The sequence below is a fragment of the Oryctolagus cuniculus genome, chromosome 17 (assembly GCF_964237555.1).
Source record: "Oryctolagus cuniculus chromosome 17, mOryCun1.1, whole genome shotgun sequence".
Taxonomy (NCBI): domain Eukaryota; kingdom Metazoa; phylum Chordata; class Mammalia; order Lagomorpha; family Leporidae; genus Oryctolagus; species Oryctolagus cuniculus.
The window spans coordinates 5,709,977-5,730,037 of record NC_091448.1 but is presented as its reverse complement, the minus strand read 5'-3'; the positions used below and the strand labels follow the sequence as shown (position 1 = coordinate 5,730,037).

The 20,061-nt window shown below is 56.5% G+C and overlaps 2 protein-coding genes across 5 annotated transcripts in view; one reads left to right on the top strand and one right to left on the bottom strand.

The window, feature by feature from the left end:
• Positions 1 to 20,061, top strand: part of RAB37 (RAB37, member RAS oncogene family) — a 57,181-nt gene that overhangs the window by 22,173 nt on the left and 14,947 nt on the right. The gene's annotated exons all lie outside the window — the stretch shown is intronic.
• On the bottom strand, positions 1,212 to 15,618 carry CD300LF (CD300 molecule like family member f). Of its 3 annotated transcripts, none has more exons than XM_070060350.1 (7): positions 15,466 to 15,618; positions 8,670 to 9,011; positions 8,249 to 8,375; positions 4,976 to 5,085; positions 3,348 to 3,370; positions 2,904 to 3,050; positions 1,212 to 2,483 (listed from the first exon to the last, which is right to left on the bottom strand). In XM_070060350.1, exons 1-7 carry the CDS (start codon positions 15,503 to 15,505, stop codon positions 2,328 to 2,330), a joined length of 945 nt encoding a protein of 314 aa, XP_069916451.1. In that variant the 5' UTR covers positions 15,506 to 15,618; the 3' UTR covers positions 1,212 to 2,327. The 3 variants fall into 3 exon arrangements, with proteins under 3 accessions (XP_069916451.1, XP_069916452.1, XP_069916453.1); XM_070060351.1 differs by having other exon boundaries at positions 8,249 to 8,351; XM_070060352.1 differs by having other exon boundaries at positions 8,249 to 8,312.

Sequence of the window (20,061 nt, the reverse complement as noted above, 5' to 3'; positions counted from 1 at the left end):
TCCACGATACAGCAGTTCCAACACCAGGGAGTAGCCGAGAGAAATGCGTGCAGGAGGCCACCAAAGGCGTGCGTAAAAACGTTCATAGCAGCGTCATCTCATAGTCAAAATTCTTGGTGGGCATTCTGGCGTAGCAGGGTAGGGACTCCTGCATACCGTATCAGAGTGCCTGGGCTTGCGTCCCGGCTGCTCACCTTCTAATTCGGTTTCCTGTTAACGTGCCTGGGAGGCAGCAGGTGATAGTTCATGTACTTGGGTCCCTGCCACCCATGTGGGAGACCCTGACTGAGTTCCAAGCTCCTGGCCTTGGCTTGGCCTGGCCCTAGGTGTTGTGGACATTTGGGAAGTGAACTAGCAGATGGAAGATCAATGTTTGTCTGCCTGCCTCTCTCTCTCTCTCTCTCTTTCAAAAAAAATGAAAATAAATAAATAACATTTTTTTAAAAAATTAAAAAAAAGAAAGGTGGTCAGGAAAAGCCCCGCTGAGCTGTGACGACACAGATAAGCTGACTATTCATGGACCTACAGAAACAGCAGGTGCAATTCTCTGAGGAGGGGGCAAGCTGCAACATTTTTTAAAATTCTTTATTCTTATTTTTTAAATATTTATTTATTTATTTTATAGGCAGAGTTACAGAGAGAGAGAGAGGGAGAGACACAGAGAGAGAGAGGTCTTGCACCCGCTGGTTCACTCTCCAAATAGCCACAATGGCTGGAGCTGGGCCAGTCCGAAGCCAGGAGCCAGGAGCTTCTTCCGGGTCTCCCACATGGGTGCAGGGGCCCAAGCACTTGGACCATCTTCCTCTGCTTTCCCAGCCGCATTAGCAGGGAGCTGGATCAGAAGTGGAGCAGCCAGGGCTGGAAGCCAGTAGGGGATGCCAGCACTGCAGGCTGTGGCTTAACCCATGGCGCCACAGTGCCAGCCCCAAGCTTCACCTTGTTAGAACAGAAGAAAGTCCAGTATGGATGAACTAGAGTGAGGGACAGGGAGATGGGGTTGAAGGGACAGGAAGGGGCTTGAGGAGAAACCACTGGAAGATGACCAGCAGGGAGTGACAAGTCTGAGGTCACTCTGGCTGCTGGGAGGAGAGTGGACTTGGGGCAGAGAATGGAAGACAGAGACTGGGCAGGGAGTGGACGTGTGGACTAGGGCGGGCAGCATGCACAGCGTTGATGAGACATCGTGGAGTCAGCATGTACGAGGCCCGTCAGAAGGATGAATTAAAAGATAAATTTATGTTGGCACCCAAAAAAAAAAGTTGAAATCCATGTGTCACTTTTTCATAATATGCATTTTCCATGGGTTTTGAAGACCCCTGTACTGTGGCGGGAGGGCTGCTGGACTGTAGAACAAGAGTAGGTGCCATGTCCGCGTGCTCACTCGCTTGTCTCAGTGAGGAGCTGCCCGAGTGTGCACACACTGGGCGAACAGCAGCCCCCACTCCCGACTCCACAGCCCCAAGGCCGGGTTCAAATCCAGCTCAAAAGCTTCCAACCTGCAAAACTCGGTGCTCTCCCTCGCTCAGCATGAGGACGACAGGAAACATGGCCGCGTGGGTGAGGTGAGGACTCGGCGCGTCGCTGTGGGTGATGCACTTGCCACGCAGGACGCGAGTCCCTGCTGCTGCGGGACAAACGGCCATGGATTCCGCCCCTTAAAGCCACGTGAATGTACCTTCCTCCAGTCCTGGAGGCCACGGGACAAAGCCGGTGTCACTGGGTGCCAGGCAAGATGTCGCTGGGGCTGGACCAGGGGGTGACCCGTTCCTCGCCGTCTCTGCCCAGGGAGCCCGCGGCTCTCCTCGGCTCCTGGCTGCATTGCTCCAACCCAGCTTCAGTAGTCATCTGGTCTTCTCCCCTTGAGATCACGTTTTGGGCTCACTTGCGTCATCCAGACTCTCTCTCACCTAATCACATCTTCACAGTCCCTTTTTTCTACGTAAGGTGATATTCACAGGTTCTAGGGGCTGGGACGCAGATATCTTTGGGGGCCCTGTTGAGCCCCCCTACACATGATAAGCAATAAATAAAAGTTGATTACTACTGTCAATATCATTGTCACTCCTGGGGCAGCCCCAGAGCATAGTCCAGCTTCCCCCTGCCAGGTTGTGTGGGAGAGGAGGGGATATGGAGAGACCCCTAACACCAGAAGCCGCCTGAGACAAGGCCCCGGGCCCAAACCAGAGCCGGGAGCCCTGTGGGCCGGCCAGGCCAAAGCCTCAGTCCCAGTTGGTGCTGGTGAGCGTGTGTGGGCAGCCCGTAGACAAGGCAGGTGCATGCATGCTTCCAGGCCTGATGGGTGGGGCGTGCCCAGGAGGGAGGCCTGGCTAAGGCTTCCGGATGATGCTGTATTCCGTGGACTCCTCATGGCCCCTGCCGGCACCGTGACTGATGAAGTGGCTGGCATTGCTGTAGGTTGGCTCCTGGTCCAAGATGCCCAGAGACAGAGAAGCGTAGGAGATTTCCCCCCTTGGAACAGGGGCCTGCAACAGACAGGGGTCAGAGAGGCTGGGGGAGGGGCCGTGGCCATGGGACATGAGAGCAGGAGGGGCCCTCGGAGGAGGCTGGGGGGGGGACAGATTCCAGGGGGCTTCTGAGCTCCTTTCCCGAGCCCTCCCGCCCCTCTCTTCTCCCTGCTGGCACGCTGAGCTTCAGCCATGACAGAACCTGCTCCCTCCCCACCATGTTCCCCTGGGAGCCCGGCCACTTGGCACACCTGGCTCTCTCCCACCCGGCACCACAATGGTGCTTGACTGGCCACGGAGTGCAGGGTTGAGATCTGGGGCGGAGACACCCAGGCCAGTCCAGAAGGGACTGCTGCTTTGCTGGGTGCCTGCCCACCTCGGGGGGACCCACCAGACAAGCCCCTCCCCAGTCCCCAGCGGCCCCCACAAGGAACACACCATGGTGACGTACTCCACTTCCTCCTGGCCAGCCTGGGCAGAGGCGGACCTCCGGGGGGCCTTTCTCTGGGAGGAGCCAGGGGAGCTTCCCGTCTGCGGCAGGGTCAGGTTCACGTAGCAGAGGTCACTCTCTAGGGACTGCAGTGTCTGGGACAGGGAACGCAGCTGCAGTCACAAGACCTCTCTGTGGCACGGTCCCTCCTCCACGGACAGCCGTGAGCCCGCTCCCCCAGAAACCCCACTTCTCTGGCTCCCTGCCCCAACCCCACCCTCCTCCTGCTGGCTGTTTCCAGATCCCCCATCCTCCCACAGCCGGCAGGGGCTGTAACATTTTGGCACGTGGTTTGCCTAATGCGTTTGGACCTCGGGGCTCCTGTGAGACCGGAAGACGAGGAAAGAGGGAAGGAGCTGCCTGGTGTCTGGCCCAGCCTGGAGGACGCTCACCTGCTCCGGGCGTGTTCCCGCAGCTAGAAGGAAAACAACAGCCTAGAGTTAGAAAGCCCAGCCAAGATCCACAGAGGAAGGGCCGGGCAGCGGTTCTAATTCCCATGTCACTTCTCAGAGCTTCTGTGTCTCTCCCTGATGAGGAGGGAGACCTCGGTGCACCTGTTCCCAACATCCCAGAGCTGTGCCATCAACCGATCGATGGCCCTGTCCGCCACTGGCTCCTCTGAGGCTACGCTTCCTTCTGCGAAACCCCAGGCTCTGTGCCAACCCTGTTTCCCTGCCTGGTTCACCCTCCTGGGTGGACTCCAAGTCACGCCTACCTGCCGCACCTCCGGCAGGCAACTGTCTCCTCCCGGCTCCCATGGCACCTGCCTCCCGTCTGTCTCCTCGCCTTTATCCCTCAGAATTCCACTTCAGCCTCCGTGAGCCCACCGGAGGCTGGGCCCATCTGCTGCCCACATCCCGGGTGCCTGACTGTGCCTGGCACATGAGAGCTGGCAAAGACAGGAGCAGACCGGCTCCAGGTGGAGTGTGAGCTGAGACACTGAGCAGGGAGCAGTGCCCAGGGGGCTGCTGGTCCCAGGATGTCTTTGTGCCCCTTGGCCCTTCCTCTCCTACCACCCCACCCCCTGCTCTAAGGATAAGAAAGAAACAAGCGGTCCCCACTCCTGTTTGCAGTTTCACAAGCCTGGGTCCCGGGCTGCACACCGGGGAGGAAAGTTGAGAAATGAGAGGCAGGCTCCCCCCTCCCAGACGCAAAAGACTCCCCAGGCAGACGGGCAGGAGGGGCGTGGGAGGGGCTCGCCGGGCAGGAGGGGCGTGGGAGGGGCTCCCCGGGAGCTCAGGTCCCAGGCTTTCTGAGAAAAGAAAGGGTGTAAGTGCGAGAATGGGGAAGCGAAGCCAGACAGGAAAAGGGTTTGGGTAAGGCCAGACCTTGTGGTTGGTGAGCAAGGTCAAGGTCACTGGGACAAGCAAGCCAGCCTGGGAGGGGGCAGGAGAGGGGGATGGGTCACACTACGCTTTCTGATCCCACCCAGAGGCGTGTGTGTGTGTGTGTGTGTGTGTGAGACGCGTGTGCAGACACACTTGTATGTTCCCCCGTGTGTGTGTGTGGGAGAGAGACACACATGTGTAGACAAGCTTGTATGTTCCCCCATTGTGTGCATGTATGTGTGTGACTGTACAGTGCACTTTTGTGAGACACATGTGCAGACAAGCTTGTATGTTCACACATGTGTGTGGCATGTGTGTGTAACGTGTACAGTGCACTTGTGTGTGTGTGTGTGGTTCCCCTCCCCCTCATGTCAGCACAGTGTTTCCTTGGTAACCACACAGTGTCCGGTCTGGTGCCCCAGACAGGACTGCCCACCTAAGGCTCTTGCCACTTCTGTCCCCAAGAGCCAAAGGGCCGGGAGGAATGCACAAGGCAGTGGCTTGTGCCAAACCTCATGAGGCTCTCCTACAGGCTCCAGGGCCCCCAGCTACCAACTCCCAGACCCCCAACCACTGGTGGCCTTTGGGACAGTGTCCAAAGTGTCTGGGTAACCCTTTGGACCAGCTGCCGTCGGGATGACAATGCCGACCACAGGCAGCCCAGCCCCACCCATCCGGACCAGTGCGCTCACCATGATCCTGTCTCTTCATCATCCGCCAAGCCAAGAGGGAGGCGACCACCAAGAGGAGCAGCAACACGGCAAATAGGAGGGGAAGGAGGGTACTGAGCTTCATCTTGGGCCTGGAGACAACAGAGGGAGCCCGGGTACCCCAAGTCCACCTCCATCCGCTTACCCGGTAGCAGGGCAGGGCCACACACCTGCTGCCTGCAGCCCTGTGATTTGCAGCCTGGGCACCCTCCCTCCCAGGTGCTCTCAGAGAGAGAGAAGAGTTCTCCACAAGCCTTGCAGACATCGTGGCCCGGTGTAAGGGCCTCCCCACCCCACCCCAACCTGATCCTACACTTGCCCTCTCCACCAGCTCGGGAAGTACCTCCCCAAAATTCACGCCCGCTCAGAGTCTGTGGACGCGGCCTATTTGGGCAGAGGGTCTCTGCAGATGGAATCAGGAGAAGAGGAGGGCTGGGTCCCTGCCAGAGGGCAGTGGGCACACAGATCCACGGGAGGCCGCGTGGCCGCAGAGGCAGACACGAAGCGATGCCCTCCAGGAGCACCCAGGATCCCCAGCAGCTGCCAGAGGCGAGGGGAGAGTCCCAGACAGAGTCTGCCTCTGACCCCCAGCAGGGAGCCACCCCTGACGACGCCTTGATTTTAGACTTTGTACGTGAGCGAGAATGAAGTCCTGGTGTTTCAGGCCAGCCCGGGTGTGGCATTTCATGACAGGGGACCCGGGACACGGACACCTGCCACTAGGGTCCCGGCTCCTGTGGCCTTCATTCCCTACTGCGCCTTTGCAAGCAGCCGCTCCTGTCTGGTGCTGCCCACCCCAGCGTGCACACTTGAGATTCCTCTGGCTCTGGGCTCCCTCGCATCCCCGTCTCCTCCTCATGCTGCCCCTCTGTCCCCACCCCCAGCAACCTCTGCTGTAGCTTCTGCTCTTGGCTTGGCCCTCACCTCCTCCAGGAGACAGCCTGGCCCCTCTGCCTGGTGTGTGCGACTCGGGGACTCCCTGGGTTTGCTCTCCTCTCTCACAGTCACCTGTGTACCAGACCACCTGCCTCAGCTCTGGTATTTCTCTGACAGCAAGGACTGCCGTGGGCTGAACTGTGACCTCCCCAAAGTTCACAGGTGCAAGTCCTAACCCTCAGCTCCGGAAAGGTGCCTGTGCTTAGAGAGAGGGTCTACGCGGAGGGGATGGCTGCGCTGGGCCCTAGCCCAGTGAGGCTAGTGTCCTTACAAAAAGAGGAGGTCAGGACGCAGACACACAAGGGGAGTCCATGCAAGGACCGGGGGAGGTGGGGTGCAGTGGGGGAGGGGAACACCTGCCATGCTGCATCCAGTATGAGCACCGGTTCAAGTCCCGGCTGCTCCACTTCTGATCCAACTCCCCATTAATGTGCCTGGGAAAGCAGCAGAAGATGAACAAGTCCTTGGGCCCCTGAACTTTTGTGGGAGACCTGGGTGGAGTTCCAGGCTCCTGGCTCCAGTATGGCCCAGCCTGGCCATTGAAGCCTTTTGGGAAATGAACCATCAAATGGGAAGACCTCGCTCGCGCTCTCTCTCTCTCTCTCTCTCTCTCTCTCTCAACTCTGCCTTTCCAATTAAAAAGAGAAGATGAAGCCCCTGGAGGGATACCAGAACCATCCGTCCACAGCACCTTGACCTTGGACCTCCAGAATCGGGGGAAAGTGACACCTGTGGCCTGAGGTGCCCACTCTGAAGTCCTCTGTTGTGATAGCCCCAGAAAACCCAGGCAAGGACCATGCCAGCCACACCACAGTGTTCACAGACACTGAGGAAGAAATTGGTCGAGTGCGTAACCACATTGGCTCTGTGTGGTTCCAGTGATCACCCCTAGAGTGCAAGCTCCATGCGGGCAGACACCTGAGTAGCTCCTTGAAGCCCCAGGATATTGATGGGCCCGAGTGGGCACTCACTGACTGCTGAGTAGATCAATGGGTTATCCATCTCCCGCTCATGGAAGGCTCCAGTTGATACTGACATAAAGCCATGGCTGATAAAAGGAGGGAAATCCTTAGCTATCACTTTTCTTTTAAAGATTTAGTTATTTATTTATTGAAAGACAGTTACAGAGACAGAGGGAAAGACACACACACACACACACACATGCACACACACACACGCACACACATACACCAGAATCTTCCATCTGCTGGTTCACTCCCCAAATGGCCGCAACAGCCAGGGTTGGGTCAGATCAAAGCCAGAAGCCAGGAGCTTCTTCTGGATCTCCCATATGGGTGCAGGGACTCAAACAATTGGGCCATCTTATGCTGCTTTCCCACTAGCAGGGAGCTGGATTGGAAGTGGAGCAGCTGGGACTCGACCCATACGGGATGCTGGCATTGCAGGCAGCAGCGTAACTCAGTACACCAAGATGCCAGCCCCAGCTACTATTTGTGGAAAGCAATTAGGTAGGGGAAAAATTCAAAACAGAGAGCAGATGGTGGGGGGTGGTAGAAAGAGGTCCCTGATGGTAGAAAGACTGGGGGTGTCCCAGGGGGACTTTGAGGGACATTCCCAGCAGTGGGAGACCCCAGCGGGCCTAAGGGCTACAAGGGTGAAAGAAGGATCTGAAAAGGGGCCTCTCTGCTCTAGAAAACCCTCAGGCTGCAGCCGGCGGGCAGGGCGCCGAGGGGCATGGCGGAGCTGTGGTTCACTTCCCCAGGAAGTGACCAAGACTCGGCCCTGTCTCCCGTGAGATGGGAACCTTCGTATCCGACTGTTCCTCCTTACAGGGTCATAGGCAAGGTCAGAGGATGCAAGATGAAGGCCAGGAAAGCGTTCTGTGAGTCGCCAAGTGCTCCGCAGAGGGGGAGACGGGCAGCAAGGCTGTTCTGGCCGGAACCAGAACTGGAAGACATCAGGGGAAGTAGGACTTCCCCAGGCCCCAAGCCCCTGCCTCCGTCCTCCAGGACGTTAGACCAAGAGCCGGCTCTGGGCCCCAGGCCACTGCGCTCACACACACACACACACACACGTCACGTGGTCTGACTGCCCGTCACGGGTCTCCCATGCTAAGCTGCATCCCCGGAGCTCAGGATACACCCCCCACCCTGTGTGGGAGTTAACTCAACGGAAGTGGGATGGATGAACGAATAAACCTACAAACCCACACCCCACACTGAGATCGGGGGTGCAGGACCTCCAGGCGCCCAAAACAAGTGGGAAGGCCCTGGGCGTCGGGAGCTGAGTGGGGATCCAGGGGGTCCCCTCTCTGGAGGGGACTGGGCCGTGGGGGCAGCAGCACTGGAGCCGGCTTACCTGGCGCCCAAGTGGTGGCTGGACACAGTCGGGGAGCCTTCGGTCTTCTCCTGTGTGGCAGGTGCTGTGAACGTGGCCGTGGTGGCGGTGAAGGTTCTGGGTGCTGTGGTCGATGCCGTAGTGGATGCTTGGCACACACACCAGGTCACCTACTACTCTGGCCACCCGCCCACCCTCAGCCCAGCACCCAGCTCCCAGCTTGGGAAGCACGGGCTGCCCCCCGTTGGAGGGGCAGCTGAGGAGAGGCGCTTCACCTGGACTGGCCCAGGAAAGAGCCTCAGGATGTGGGCAACTGGAGGGTAGCTTGTGAAGTGCCAGCCCAGAGCCCCACTGTGGGGGAGACAACGAATCTACTCAAACACAGAAACCAGGGAAGAGAAAGCCCTGACACACACACTCACTCTTGCTCTCGCTCTCTTACCTGGGCCAACAGTCACTGCAATTCGGAACCCGGGGTCAGCCCATATTCTCTCAATCCCACACCAGTAAATGCCAGCGTCGTCTTGGCGGAGCTGTTGCACGGTCACAGTGAACACGCGGCTGCTCTGATCGTCTCTGATGGCCACGCGGCCGTTCTTTGCCTCCCTCTCTGATCCGTCGGTTATAACAAGGATCTTACAGTTGCTCCAGGCTTTTCCTTGACACCAGTATTTCTTGTATAGCTGCCATCCAGGGGCATAATGACATTTTACCGACAGCAAGCCCTGCTCTGGGCCGCTCACCGTTGTTAGACTGCTGATTTGCTCCTCGGCGACAGAGCTGCCTGGAAAACACAGATCCACGTGCCTGGCACCCCCCACCCCAGGGCAGGCCCTGCAGCCTGCACTGAGTCGCTCCCAAACCCGAGTGCCCTGTGGTGAGTGACAGTGCTGGACGGCGGGAGTGCACCTTCCATGAGACCAGCCCTCTGTCCCCTGCGCCCAAGCTACGGGAGAACCCCCTGAAGACACAACCTCAGGTCTCAAGAGCAGGGCAAATATCACCCTGAAATTTAACCTGAACTTCACCTGCCCCTCCTCCCCACGGCCCCTGTCACCCGCAGGTTTCAGGGAAGGCCCCTGCGCGCCTGTCTGGTCTGGAGAGGAGGAAGTAGCAGAGGGACCTCCTCCACACCGCAGCTCTAGTCCATTTTTAAAAAGATGTGTTTATTTGAAAGACTGAGAGAGAGAGAGAGAGAGAGATCTTCCATCTGCAGATTCACCCCTCCAAATGCCCACAATAGCCCAGGAATGGACCAGGCCAAAGCCAGGAGCCAAAAACTCCATCCAGGTTTCCCACGTGAATGGCACGGACCAAAGAACTTGGATCACTGCTGCCCCCAGGGCGCGTATCAGCAGGAAGCTGGATCGGAAGCAGAGTAGCCGGGACTTACGTAGGCACTCAGATAAGGATGCCAGCATCCAAGTGGCAGCTTAGCCTGATGCCCACCCGCCGTATCAGATGTATTTCCTAGACCAGCTTTCAGATGTACATTTATTTTCCTGTGAAAAGAGTTGTCTTTCCTTTGTGATAGGAAAACTTGATTTCCTCACGTTACGTGTGTTTCTTAGTTCCCTTCAGGCTTCATAGAGAACAGATCTGTGCATGTGTCGCCAATTTCTGTTCCTGGCAGAGACTCATCTGCTGGCCTTTGTCTGTCTGTCTGAGCTGAGATCGTCTCCATCTCTGACCCCTTTCAACCTTGATTTTGCAAGAGGTGCTAACGCAGTCTAAAGGTTTTCACAAACAACATGGAACCAATCTAAAAAGATGGACATCCAAATATATAAGGAATGCCTACTACTCCATAACACGACAAAGGCACCATAAGTTTTTTTTTGTTTGTTTGTTTGTTTGTTTGTTTTTTTGACAGGCAGAGTGGATAGTGAGAGAGAGAGACAGAGAGAAAGGTCTTCCTTTTGCCGTTGGTTCACCCTCCAATGGCCGCCGTGGCCGGCGCACTGCGGCCGGCGCACCACGCTGATCCGATGGCAGGAGCCAGGTGCTTCTCCTGGTCTCCCATGGGGTGCAGGGCCCAAGCACTTGGGCCATCCTCCACTGCACTCCCTGGCCACAGCAGAGAGCTGGCCTGGAAGAGGGGCAACCAGGACAGAATCCGGTGCCCCGACCGGTACTAGAACCCGGTGTGCCGGCGCCGCAAGGCGGAGGATTAGCCTAGTGAGCTGCAGCGCCGGCCAGCACCATAAGTTTTTAACATTTCCTGTTCACACTTGTATGTTTCTCTTCTTTAAAGTTGTACTGATTCATTTTTTATTTATTTATTTGAAGGGTGGAGCAACAGAGAGACTGGGGAGGGAAGGGAGGGAGAGAGAGAGCGATATCTTCCATCTGCTGGTTCACTCCCCAAATGCCCACAACAGCCAGTGCTGGGCCAGGCTGAAGCCAGGAACCAGGAGCTCCTTTCAAGTCCCCCATGTGGACAGGAGGGGCCCAGGCACTCGAGCCATCACCTGCTGCAGCCTAGGTGGGACGCAGGCTTCTCAGGCATCAGAGGAATCACTGCCCAATGCTAAAGATTCAAACAGACGCTCTGTAAGGAAAATACCTGAACAGTCCACGACATAAGAAACTGTTCTACACCATTGCCCACCAAGAACTGCACTAGGACGCCTCCTAGGGCCCACCAGAGGGGCCGGGGCTGCAGCTCAGCAGGTTAAGCCACCACCTGCAGCGCCAGCACCCCGTATGGGTGCCAGGTTCGAGTACTGGCTGCTCCACTTCTGATCCAACTTCCTGCTAATCTGCTTGGGAAAGCAGTGGAGGATGACCAAGTGCTTGAGTCCCTGCCAATCATGTGGGAGACCCAGAGAAAGCTCCTGGCTCCTGGCTTCCGCCTGGCCCAGCCCTGGCTATTACAAGCATATAGAAGATACCTCTCTCCCTCATACTCTCTCTCTCTCTCTCTCTCTCTCTCTCTCTCTCCCTTCCCCCATCCTTAACTCTGCCTTTCAAATAAATAAATTTTTTTAAATATTTATTTACTTATTTGAAGTTACAGAGAAGAAGCAGAGGTGGAGAGAGAGAGAGACAGAGACAGAGAGAGAGACAGAGAGAGAGATCCTCTATCTGCTGGTTCACTCCCCAAATGGCCGTAATGGCCAGGGCCAAGCCAGGTAGAAGCCAGGAGCTTCATCCCGGTCTCCCAAGTGGGCCATGTTCCACTGCTTTCCCAGCAGCATTAGCAGGGAGCTGGACTGGAAGTGGAGCAGCTGGGACTCAAACTGGCACCCATATGGGATGCTGGCGCTGCAGGCAGCAGCTTTATCCATTACATCATAATACCAGCCCCAACAAATAAATCTTTTTTAAAAAAAATAAAGCCTATTAGATGGCTGAAAAAAAAAATGTTTTTGGACAGGCAGAGTTATACAGTGAGAGAGAGACAGAGAGAAAGGTCTTCCTTCCGTTGGTTCACCCCCCAAATGGCTGCTATGGCTGGCGCACTGCGCTGATCCGAAGCCAGGAGCCAGGTGCTTCCTCCTGGTCTCCCATGAGGGTGCAGGGCCCAAGCACTTGGGCCATCCTCCACTGCACTCCCAGGCCACAGCAGAGAGCTGGCCTGGAAGAGGGGCAACCGGGAAAGAATCCGGCGCCCCAACCGGGACTAGAACCCAGTGTGCCGGCGCCGCAAGGCGCAGGATTAGCCTAGTGAGCTGCAGCGCCAGCCAGATGGCTGAAATTTAAAAGATCAACAATGTAAACACTGGGGCTCTCGCACATTGCTGGTGGGAGTGTAAAATGTTACAATCACTTTGCAACACTTTGGAAAAGTGTTTTTCAACTGACTATAAAGTTAAATATGCATCTTTCTTGCTCCTAGGAATTCCACTATTAAGTATTTAAACAATGAAAACAAATCTCCAGAAAAATAATTTTCCTAATAGCTTTACTAATAATAAATTAGAGAAAATCCAAATGTCCAACAAGAGAATAGATAAGCAAATGACGTATTCCCAGTAATGACACAGTACAGAATAAAAAAGAATAAAATACCGATATACAAAACAGCAGAGACCAGTGCTGTGAGTGCTCTGTGCTGAGTGACAGACACGGGAGACAACCTGCTCTCTGGCCCCGCCTGCCTGTGTGAAGTTCTGTGGCAGGTGGATCAGAGTGGAGGAACTCACAACAGTGATTCCTGGCAGGGGACTTAGGAACTTCCTGGGTGGCAGAAATGTTCTATAACTTGATAGAGGAGTGAGAAAGAAGTTATATGCACCTGTGAAAACTCATGGAATCATAACACTTCAGACCCACACATTTCACTGCGTGTAATTTATACCTCCGTTTAAAAGAAAATTGTGGGTGCATCTAAATTGTGCTTAAAGACATTTTACAACGTTAGATGCATGCATTAAAAAAGAAGAAAAATATATAGATTTGACAAGCTTAACATCTATGTCGAAAGTTAGAAAAGGGACAGGATTCAGGCTAGGGGTTAAGACACCCACATCCCATGTTGGACACCTGGTTCCAGCTCCTGATTCCAACTTCCTGCCAATGCCAACCCCAGGAAGCAGTGGTGATAGTTCAAGTAACTGGGCTCCTGCCACTCACATGAGAGACCTGGATTGACTTTGCAGCTTCCAGCTTCCCAGCCCAGGCTCAGCCACAGTGCACAGTTGAGGAATAAACCAGTGCATGGGATCTCTCTCTCTCTCTCTCTCTCTCTCTCTCTCTCATAGATAAAAAATAAAATACCGGAGTGGGTTTTTGGTTAACAGTCGTTAACACACAACTTGAGACGCTAAGTGGACCAGGCGGAAGACAGGAGCCTGGCACTCCACGCCAGTCTCCCACGTGAGCAGCAGGCACCCATACATTCCGGCTCTGTGCTGAGCCCTGAGGCCAGCATCCAAGGGCCACTCCCAGCTCTGGCTTCTTCTGCCTTGTGCTCCTGGACAAGCCACATTTCTCCCCTAAGACACTTTTTCCAAGGAACTGGTAATGTCCTCCCGACCTGTCCCCCAGGCACTTGACCCAGCCGCGCCGGTATCAAGGCCAAGTTCATTCACAGCCCAGCCCTGGGGCTTGCTCTTCCTGCTCTTTAGCACTCGCTCCCTTTCTCCTCTGGAGCTCAGCTTGGAGTCTCCTCCCACACCCCACCTTGGCCTACAGTGCTCCCACCCACCGACTCCCTCCATGCCTGGTCATCTTCTTCCATCTTAGTCTGTGGCTGACGAAATGGAGGGCCAGTCGGGCCACGAAAAAGAGCCACAAACCATTAAGAGCCGACCAGCTACTGTGACTGCCCCTTCCAGAACCTTCCATCCACATGCATGCCATCTGCCACTCAGAAACACTTCCCAGGAGAACTCCACTCGGGTTGTTTGCACTGAGATAACATTCGCGTCATGTACCAGTCCCCCTTCCAAAGTCTGCAACTCAGTGGGCGTTCGTACATTCAACCATCACCACTGTCGAATTCCTGAACAGTTTCATCTCCCCAAAAAGAAATCCCGCACAGCCTGACCTCCTCGCCCTGGACCTTATGGATCTGCTGTCTTGGACATTTCACAGGAATGGACTCCGGTGAAGGGTGTGGCCTTCCGTGTCTGTGCCGGGTGCCATGTTACCACGCCTATAGCATGTGTCATGTTCCCCGTCAGTGTCACGTTTTCCAGGTCCCTCCGTGTCACAGCAGTGCCTCCCCTGACCTCACAGCTCTCACGGGGGCCTTCTTCGTCTCATTTGTCCACTCATCAGTAAAGGGACTTCTGGGTCCCCTGCACTTTTTAAAGAACAGGAATAGCATTGGCACAAGCAACTTTTCCCACGGACATATGTCTTCGGGAGTCCCGGTGGACGCCCAGGAGTGGGATGGCTGGGACACGTGGGTTCTCCATGTTTAATGCTCTGAAGAACAGCCAGATGGTTTTCCAGGGTGGCTGTTCCCTTGCACATGTGGCCTCTCCAATTAATTGTCTTAAGAAAGCAGAAAAAGAAAGACAGGCAGGGGAAGTGTGCGTGGCGGCAGTTGCCCTAGTCCTGCTCTGTTGGATATGGTCACACTGAACTCAACTAGGACCCGGGACTTCCCCAGTTAGTGGAGAAAACTAACACGAGGGAACCGCAGTTTGAATCATCATCATCAGTGAAGGCCACGGGAGAGATGAAGCCACGGAGGATGTGAGGACCCGGAGCCTGTGGTTGTCTGGGGAAGAACATTTTGGGCAGAGACAAACGGAAAGTCCCCGAGGCCGGAGGGTGCGGGCATTGTCAAAGAACACCCAGGAGGCCAAGGTGGTGGGAGTGAGCTGAGCCCCCCGGGAGGATGCCAGGAAGTGGGGAGACCGAGGAGATGAAGCCACAGGGAACTGTAGATTGTGAGCCCCTTGTAGGGGCCCCGTGGACTTTGGATTTTAACTCTGACTCACTGGAGAAAGACAGGTTACATGCCGAGAAGGATGGCGTCACCAAATATCAGGAAGGGTAAGACCAGGGGAGAAAAGGACTCAAGGGGCAAGATGTGGCCAGGTCACGAGTGGACGTATTGAGTGGGCTGTCGGAGAGAAGATTCCGGAGTCCCAGGAGAGGTCCAAGTTTGGGATATACAACTGCATGCCCCTTGCACAGAGGCCCAAGGACTGAGCCCTGGGGCGCTCCCACATCTAGAAGTCAAGAAAACCCCTTCCTCTGGAATCAACACTCAAGGTTAAGCCAAGGCCCTGTGTCTGCCCACACTGCAGTGCCTGCTTTCCATGGCAGGTCCCTCAACAACACCGAGGACTTCCTGCTGCCCCAGACACAAGGCTGGCAAGCTCCCTCCGCCCTGCCTTCAAAGCCCCTCTCTCCCCACACCAGCTTCCCCAGAGCCCACCCTGCCCAGAGCACAATTGCCAAGGGGACAGTGCAGCCCCAGACCTGGCACTCAGCGGCCCTCCCGTCTCCTCCTTGCCTGGTGGGGCCCAACATCCTCTTAAATATTGCCAGCCCCTGTGCGGGCAGGCATGACACCTGGTGTTGGGTTCGTGACAACGGCTGTGCTCCCTGTTTTGCCGAGGCAGCTGTGGGCACTGAGACCCTGACGAGGGAGAGGGTGAGGGAGAGAGGGAGAGAGGGAGAGAGGGAGAGAGGGAGAGAGGGAGAGAGGAGTGGCTGAAACTCAGAAGCCCATACCAGGAACGTTGCCTTCCCGCTGGTCCCCTCCCTGCCTCTGCCAGCCACTTCCTCTTGCTGCGTACATGTTTCCCAGCGTACGGACCCCACCCACTCACCTGAGAGGCAGAAGAGGAGGGGGATGAGCAGCAGCTGCATTTTCTCTCCCTGCTTGTCGCCCCTGGGGGAGCCTGGCACAAGAACACTCTGCACGCTCTTGTCCTTATTGCACAGCCCTCTGCTCTGGCTCGCTCGCTGTCACACTTCCTCCTTAAACAGCTTCACACTGGTGGATACGACAGAAAGAGGAAGGAGGTGAGATTTCAAGACACGGAGCAATGCGCAAGAAATCATGGCATGGGGCTGGCGCTGTGTCACAGCAGGTGAAGCCATGGTCTGCGGCGCCGGTGTCCCGTACGGTCGCCAGTTAGAGTCCCAGCCGCTCCACTTCTGGTCCAGCTCCCTGCTAATGTGCCTGGGAAAACAGCAGAAGAGGACCCAAGTGTTTGGGCCCCTGCACCCATGTGGGAGTCCCGAATAAAGCTCCAGGCTTCTGCCTAGCCCAGCCCTGGTCATTTGCGGCCATTTGGAGAGGGAACAAGTGGATAGAAAATCAATCTCTCTCTCTCTCTCTCTCTCTCTCTCTCTCTCTCTCTCCCCCCTTCTCTCTGTAACTCTGCCTTCCAAATAAATAAATAAATAAATCTTTTTTAAAGAAAGAAAGAAATTATGGTGCTCATGAATCTGTGTTTTAGAAATGCTCCCCTGTTGGGGCCGGCACCATGGCTCACTTGGTTAATCCTCTGTCTGCGGTGCTGGCATCCCATATGGGCGCCGGTTCTAGTCCCAGTTGCTCCTCTTCCAGTCCAGCTCTCTGCTGTGGCCCGGGAGTGCAGTGGAGGATGGCCCAGTGCTTGGGCCCTGCACCCGTGTGGGAGACCAGGAGGAAGCACCTGGCTCCTGGCTTCGGATCAGCACAGCGCTGGCCGTGACAGCCATTGGGGGGTGAACCAACAGGAGGAAGACCTTTCTCTCTGTCTCTCTCTCTCACTGTCTAACTTTATCTGTTAAAAAAAAATGCTCCCCCGTACCAAGCCTCGGTGGGTTCTCTGAAAAGAGACCTTGGCAGCTCCTCCTTTGCTTTGTCTGCCCAGCCCTTGGCTGATCCAAACCTCTCCCTCTGGTGGAAAGGCTAGGGGGGCTGGGGGAGGACCCAGCTCCATCAGAGGGTTTGGAGAGCCGAGGCTGAGAGTCAGAATGCCCCCAACCTAAAGTTTCTTTTTTAAAAGATTTATTTATTTATTTGAAAGGCAGAGCTAGAGAGAGAGAGAGAGAGGAGAGGCAGAGAGAGAGAGGGGTCTTCCATCTGCTGGTTCACTCCCCAGATGGCCACAATGGCTGGAGCTGTGTTGATCCGAAGCCAGGAGCCAGGAGCTTCTTCCAGGTCTCTCACATGGGTGCAGGAGTCCAAGGACTTGGGCATCTTCCACTGCCTCCCCAGACCACAGCAGAGCTGGATTAGAAATGGAGCAGCTGGGCCGGCGCCGCGGCTCACTAGGCTAATCCTCCACCTTGCGGCGCCGGCACACTGGGTTCTAGTCCCGGTCGGGGTGCCAGATTCTGTCCCGGTTGCTCCTCTTCCAGGCCAGCTCTCTGCTGTGGCCAGGGAGTGCAGTGGAGGATGGCCCAAGCCCTTGGGCCCTGCACCCCATGGGAGACCAGGATAAGTACCAGGCTCCTGCCATCGGATCAGCACCGTGTGCCGGCCGCAGCGCGCCGGCCGTGGTGGCCATTGGAGGGTGAACCAACGGCAAAGGAAGACCTTTCTCTCTGTCTCTCTCTCACTGTCCACTCTGCCTGTCAAAAAAAGAAGAAGAAGAAAGAAAGAAAGAAAGAAAGAAAGGAAGGAAGGAAGGAAGGAAGGAAGGAAGGAAGGAAAGAAGGGAGCAGCCGGAATTTGAACTGGTGCCCATATGGGATGCTGGCTCTGCAGATGGTACTTTTACCTGGTATGCCACAGTGCCAGCCCCCTCAACCTGTAGTTTCAGGGGTAGCCAGGATCTTGGAAACCAGAAGCCCAGGAGTTTGCCTTAGGGCCAAAACCAGACAGCTGGAGGAAGGTTCCAGCACAGAGACTGGCAGCGGGGTGGGGGGGGGGGTGGCGGTAAGGGGTATCAGAATACAGACCACAAAGGAGCTAAAGACCAGGGAGATGTGAGCAGGGACCTGCTGGCCCCAGGGAGCAGAGGGACTTTGTCTTAAGAACCCTCTGAAAACGGACGGCTGTACCCCAACCTGGCAGGTGGGGTCCCGTGGACGTCTACACCAGCCTGAATCCTCGAAGCTGTCCTGTACTCCAGGGCCACCCCCCACTCTTTGCTCGTGACTGTACCCCCTCACTCCCATGCCCCACCTTTCAATAAATGCTCGCTGAAGAAAGGAAGCCCCAACTCTCCCTTCTCACTCCCCTCCGACAACGACACCCAGGCCCATTCCCCAAGTCCCCTCCCCCATCGAGAGCCCAGCAAGCAGCAGGTGCCGCCCAGAGGATAGGAAAGGATGGGCCTTGCTTGTGGTTTGCACCTGGGCCCCACACACCCGGTGACGTCTGGGCCAGTGAGTCCCGGGGAGGACTGACTCTCACACGCTAACCAGGCACGGGCGCAGGGGGCTTATTTACCCAGCAAAAACAAGAGCCTCTGATAAGCCAGGGAATTTCCGGAATGTGGCCAAAGGTGGCCTCCTGCTTCCCATACCTGCAGACCATAAAGTAAGCTCAGGAGCCAGGGCGGACCTCGGGCCCCACGTCGGGCCCCCTGCGCAGGACACGGGGGGATGTTGGGCGGCCACAGCAGAGAAGCCCCCAACTTCCGGGAGAGGACAGGAATGGAGCAGGCGAGGGCAGCCTGCAAGAGCAAGGGGACCGAGGTAGTGAGGGCCAGGAGGAGGCAGATCTGCCTGAGGCCCCGCCCTCAGACCCGGGAGGCCTCCAAGAGGAAACTACCCCCGTGACAGATTGGCTGCTCTGAGGAACAGGGGCAAGGCAGCTGTCCTAGATCCTCAAAGACCCTGCATCTTCAAAGACCAAGTCTAGGCCCTTGCCCTGGCTTGGCCACTGACTTGTACATGAGTCACTCGTGCCCTGGGCTTCCACATGCCCCTCTGTGAAGGGAGGCAGTGAACAGAGCATGCGTGTGCATGCATGTGAGCGCTCCCGTATGTGTGCATACGCGCCTGTGTGCATGCATGGTGTATGTGCTGTGTGCAGCTGGATGGATGTGTGTATTGCACATAGGTGTGCTAGTGATGGGTACATGTGTGTGTGCTGATGCATTTGTTGGCTTCTCCTGGCTACAAGGACAGAGCCTGGCTCGTGGTCCGTCACTGGGACCGGCTGACCATGGACCATCTTTGAACTCAACATGTTGGCAAGAGGAGGAGCACAGGCAGGGACAGCATCCGCTTCACAGGGTCTCCCCCACCCTGCAGACAAGGCCCACATGAGAACCCAAGTCCAAACCAGGCGGGCAGAAGAAGGCCCAGAGTGGAGCTTCTGGGCTCAGACGCAACAGCCAACCAGGAACCACCCGACTTCCGGAGCACGCCTCCCTGAGGGGCCGAGGGGCTTCATCGGGGCGTGGGCTCCCCTCCTGGGTGCCTGTCCGTGGAGCTTCTGGAATTCACCACGGGGCTGGGACGTCACCCCCTCGCCTGATCGGACTCCTTTCAAGGCCCTGTTCCGCACGCCGAGTTCACAAGCCGGGGAGCCAGTTTCTTCCACAAAGGCCCCCAGAATTGCTAAGCCTCAGGCCGTGGCAGCAGAGCACACACCCTCTCCCTTCATAACTCCTCTTGCTAAGAGGAAGCGCCTGGGCCGGCGCTGCGGCTCACTAGGCTAATCCTCCGCCTAGCGGCGCCGGCACACCGGGTTCTAGTCCCGGTTGGGGCGCCGGATTCTGTCCCGGTTGCCCCTCTTCCAGGCCAGCTCTCTGCTGTGGCCAGGGAGTGCAGTGGAGTATGGCCCAAGTGCTTGGGCCCTGCACCCCATGGGAGACCAGGAGAAGCACCTGGCTTCTGGCTCCTGCCATCGGATCAGCGTGGTGCGCCGGCCGCAGCGCGCCGGCCGCGGCGGCCATTGGAGGGTGAACCAACGGCAAAGGAAGACCTTTCTCTCTGTCTCTCTCTCTCTCTCACTGTCCACTCTGCCTGTCAAAAAAAAAAAAAAAAAAGAGGAAGCGCCCGTCACCTGCCCCCTCCTTGGACTTGGGCCAGACCCATGACCTCCTTTGCCAATCAAACGTGGCAGAGGCGAAGGTCACCAGTGGCCCCACACTTCCTTCTGCCCTGCGCACTGCGGCTTCTGCCGGGAGAACGCGCCGGCGACCCCAAGCAAGAGCAGGTGGCCGTGAAGACCAGCTGGCCGGCTCAGAGACTTGTTTGTTGGGCACCACTGAATTTTGGGTAGCTTGCTGTAGCGTTAGTGAGACTGTAGAAACTAAAGGAAGAGCTGTGCCCATCCGAAGCCAGGAGCCAGGAGCTTCTTCTAGGTCTCCCACACAGGTGCAGGGGCCCAAGCACTTGGGTCATCTCCTACTGCTTTCCCAGGCCATAGCAGGGAGCTGGATCGGAAGTGGAGCAGCCAGGATTTGAACCGCCTCGGCCGGTGCACCGCACTGATCCGATGGCAGGAGCCAGGTACTTATCCTGGTCTCCCA

Coding starts and splice junctions, on each gene's coding strand:
- CD300LF (XM_070060350.1), bottom strand. CDS start 15,505: ATGCAGCTGCTGCTCATCCCCCTCCTCTTCTGCCTCTCAG. Junction 3,371..4,975: donor GATGAAGAGACAGGATCATG/GTGAGCGCACTG, acceptor TTTTCCTTCTAG/CTGCGGGAACACGCCCGGAG. Junction 2,484..2,903: donor AAGTGGAGTACGTCACCATG/GTGTGTTCCTTG, acceptor TGTCTGTTGCAG/GCCCCTGTTCCAAGGGGGGA.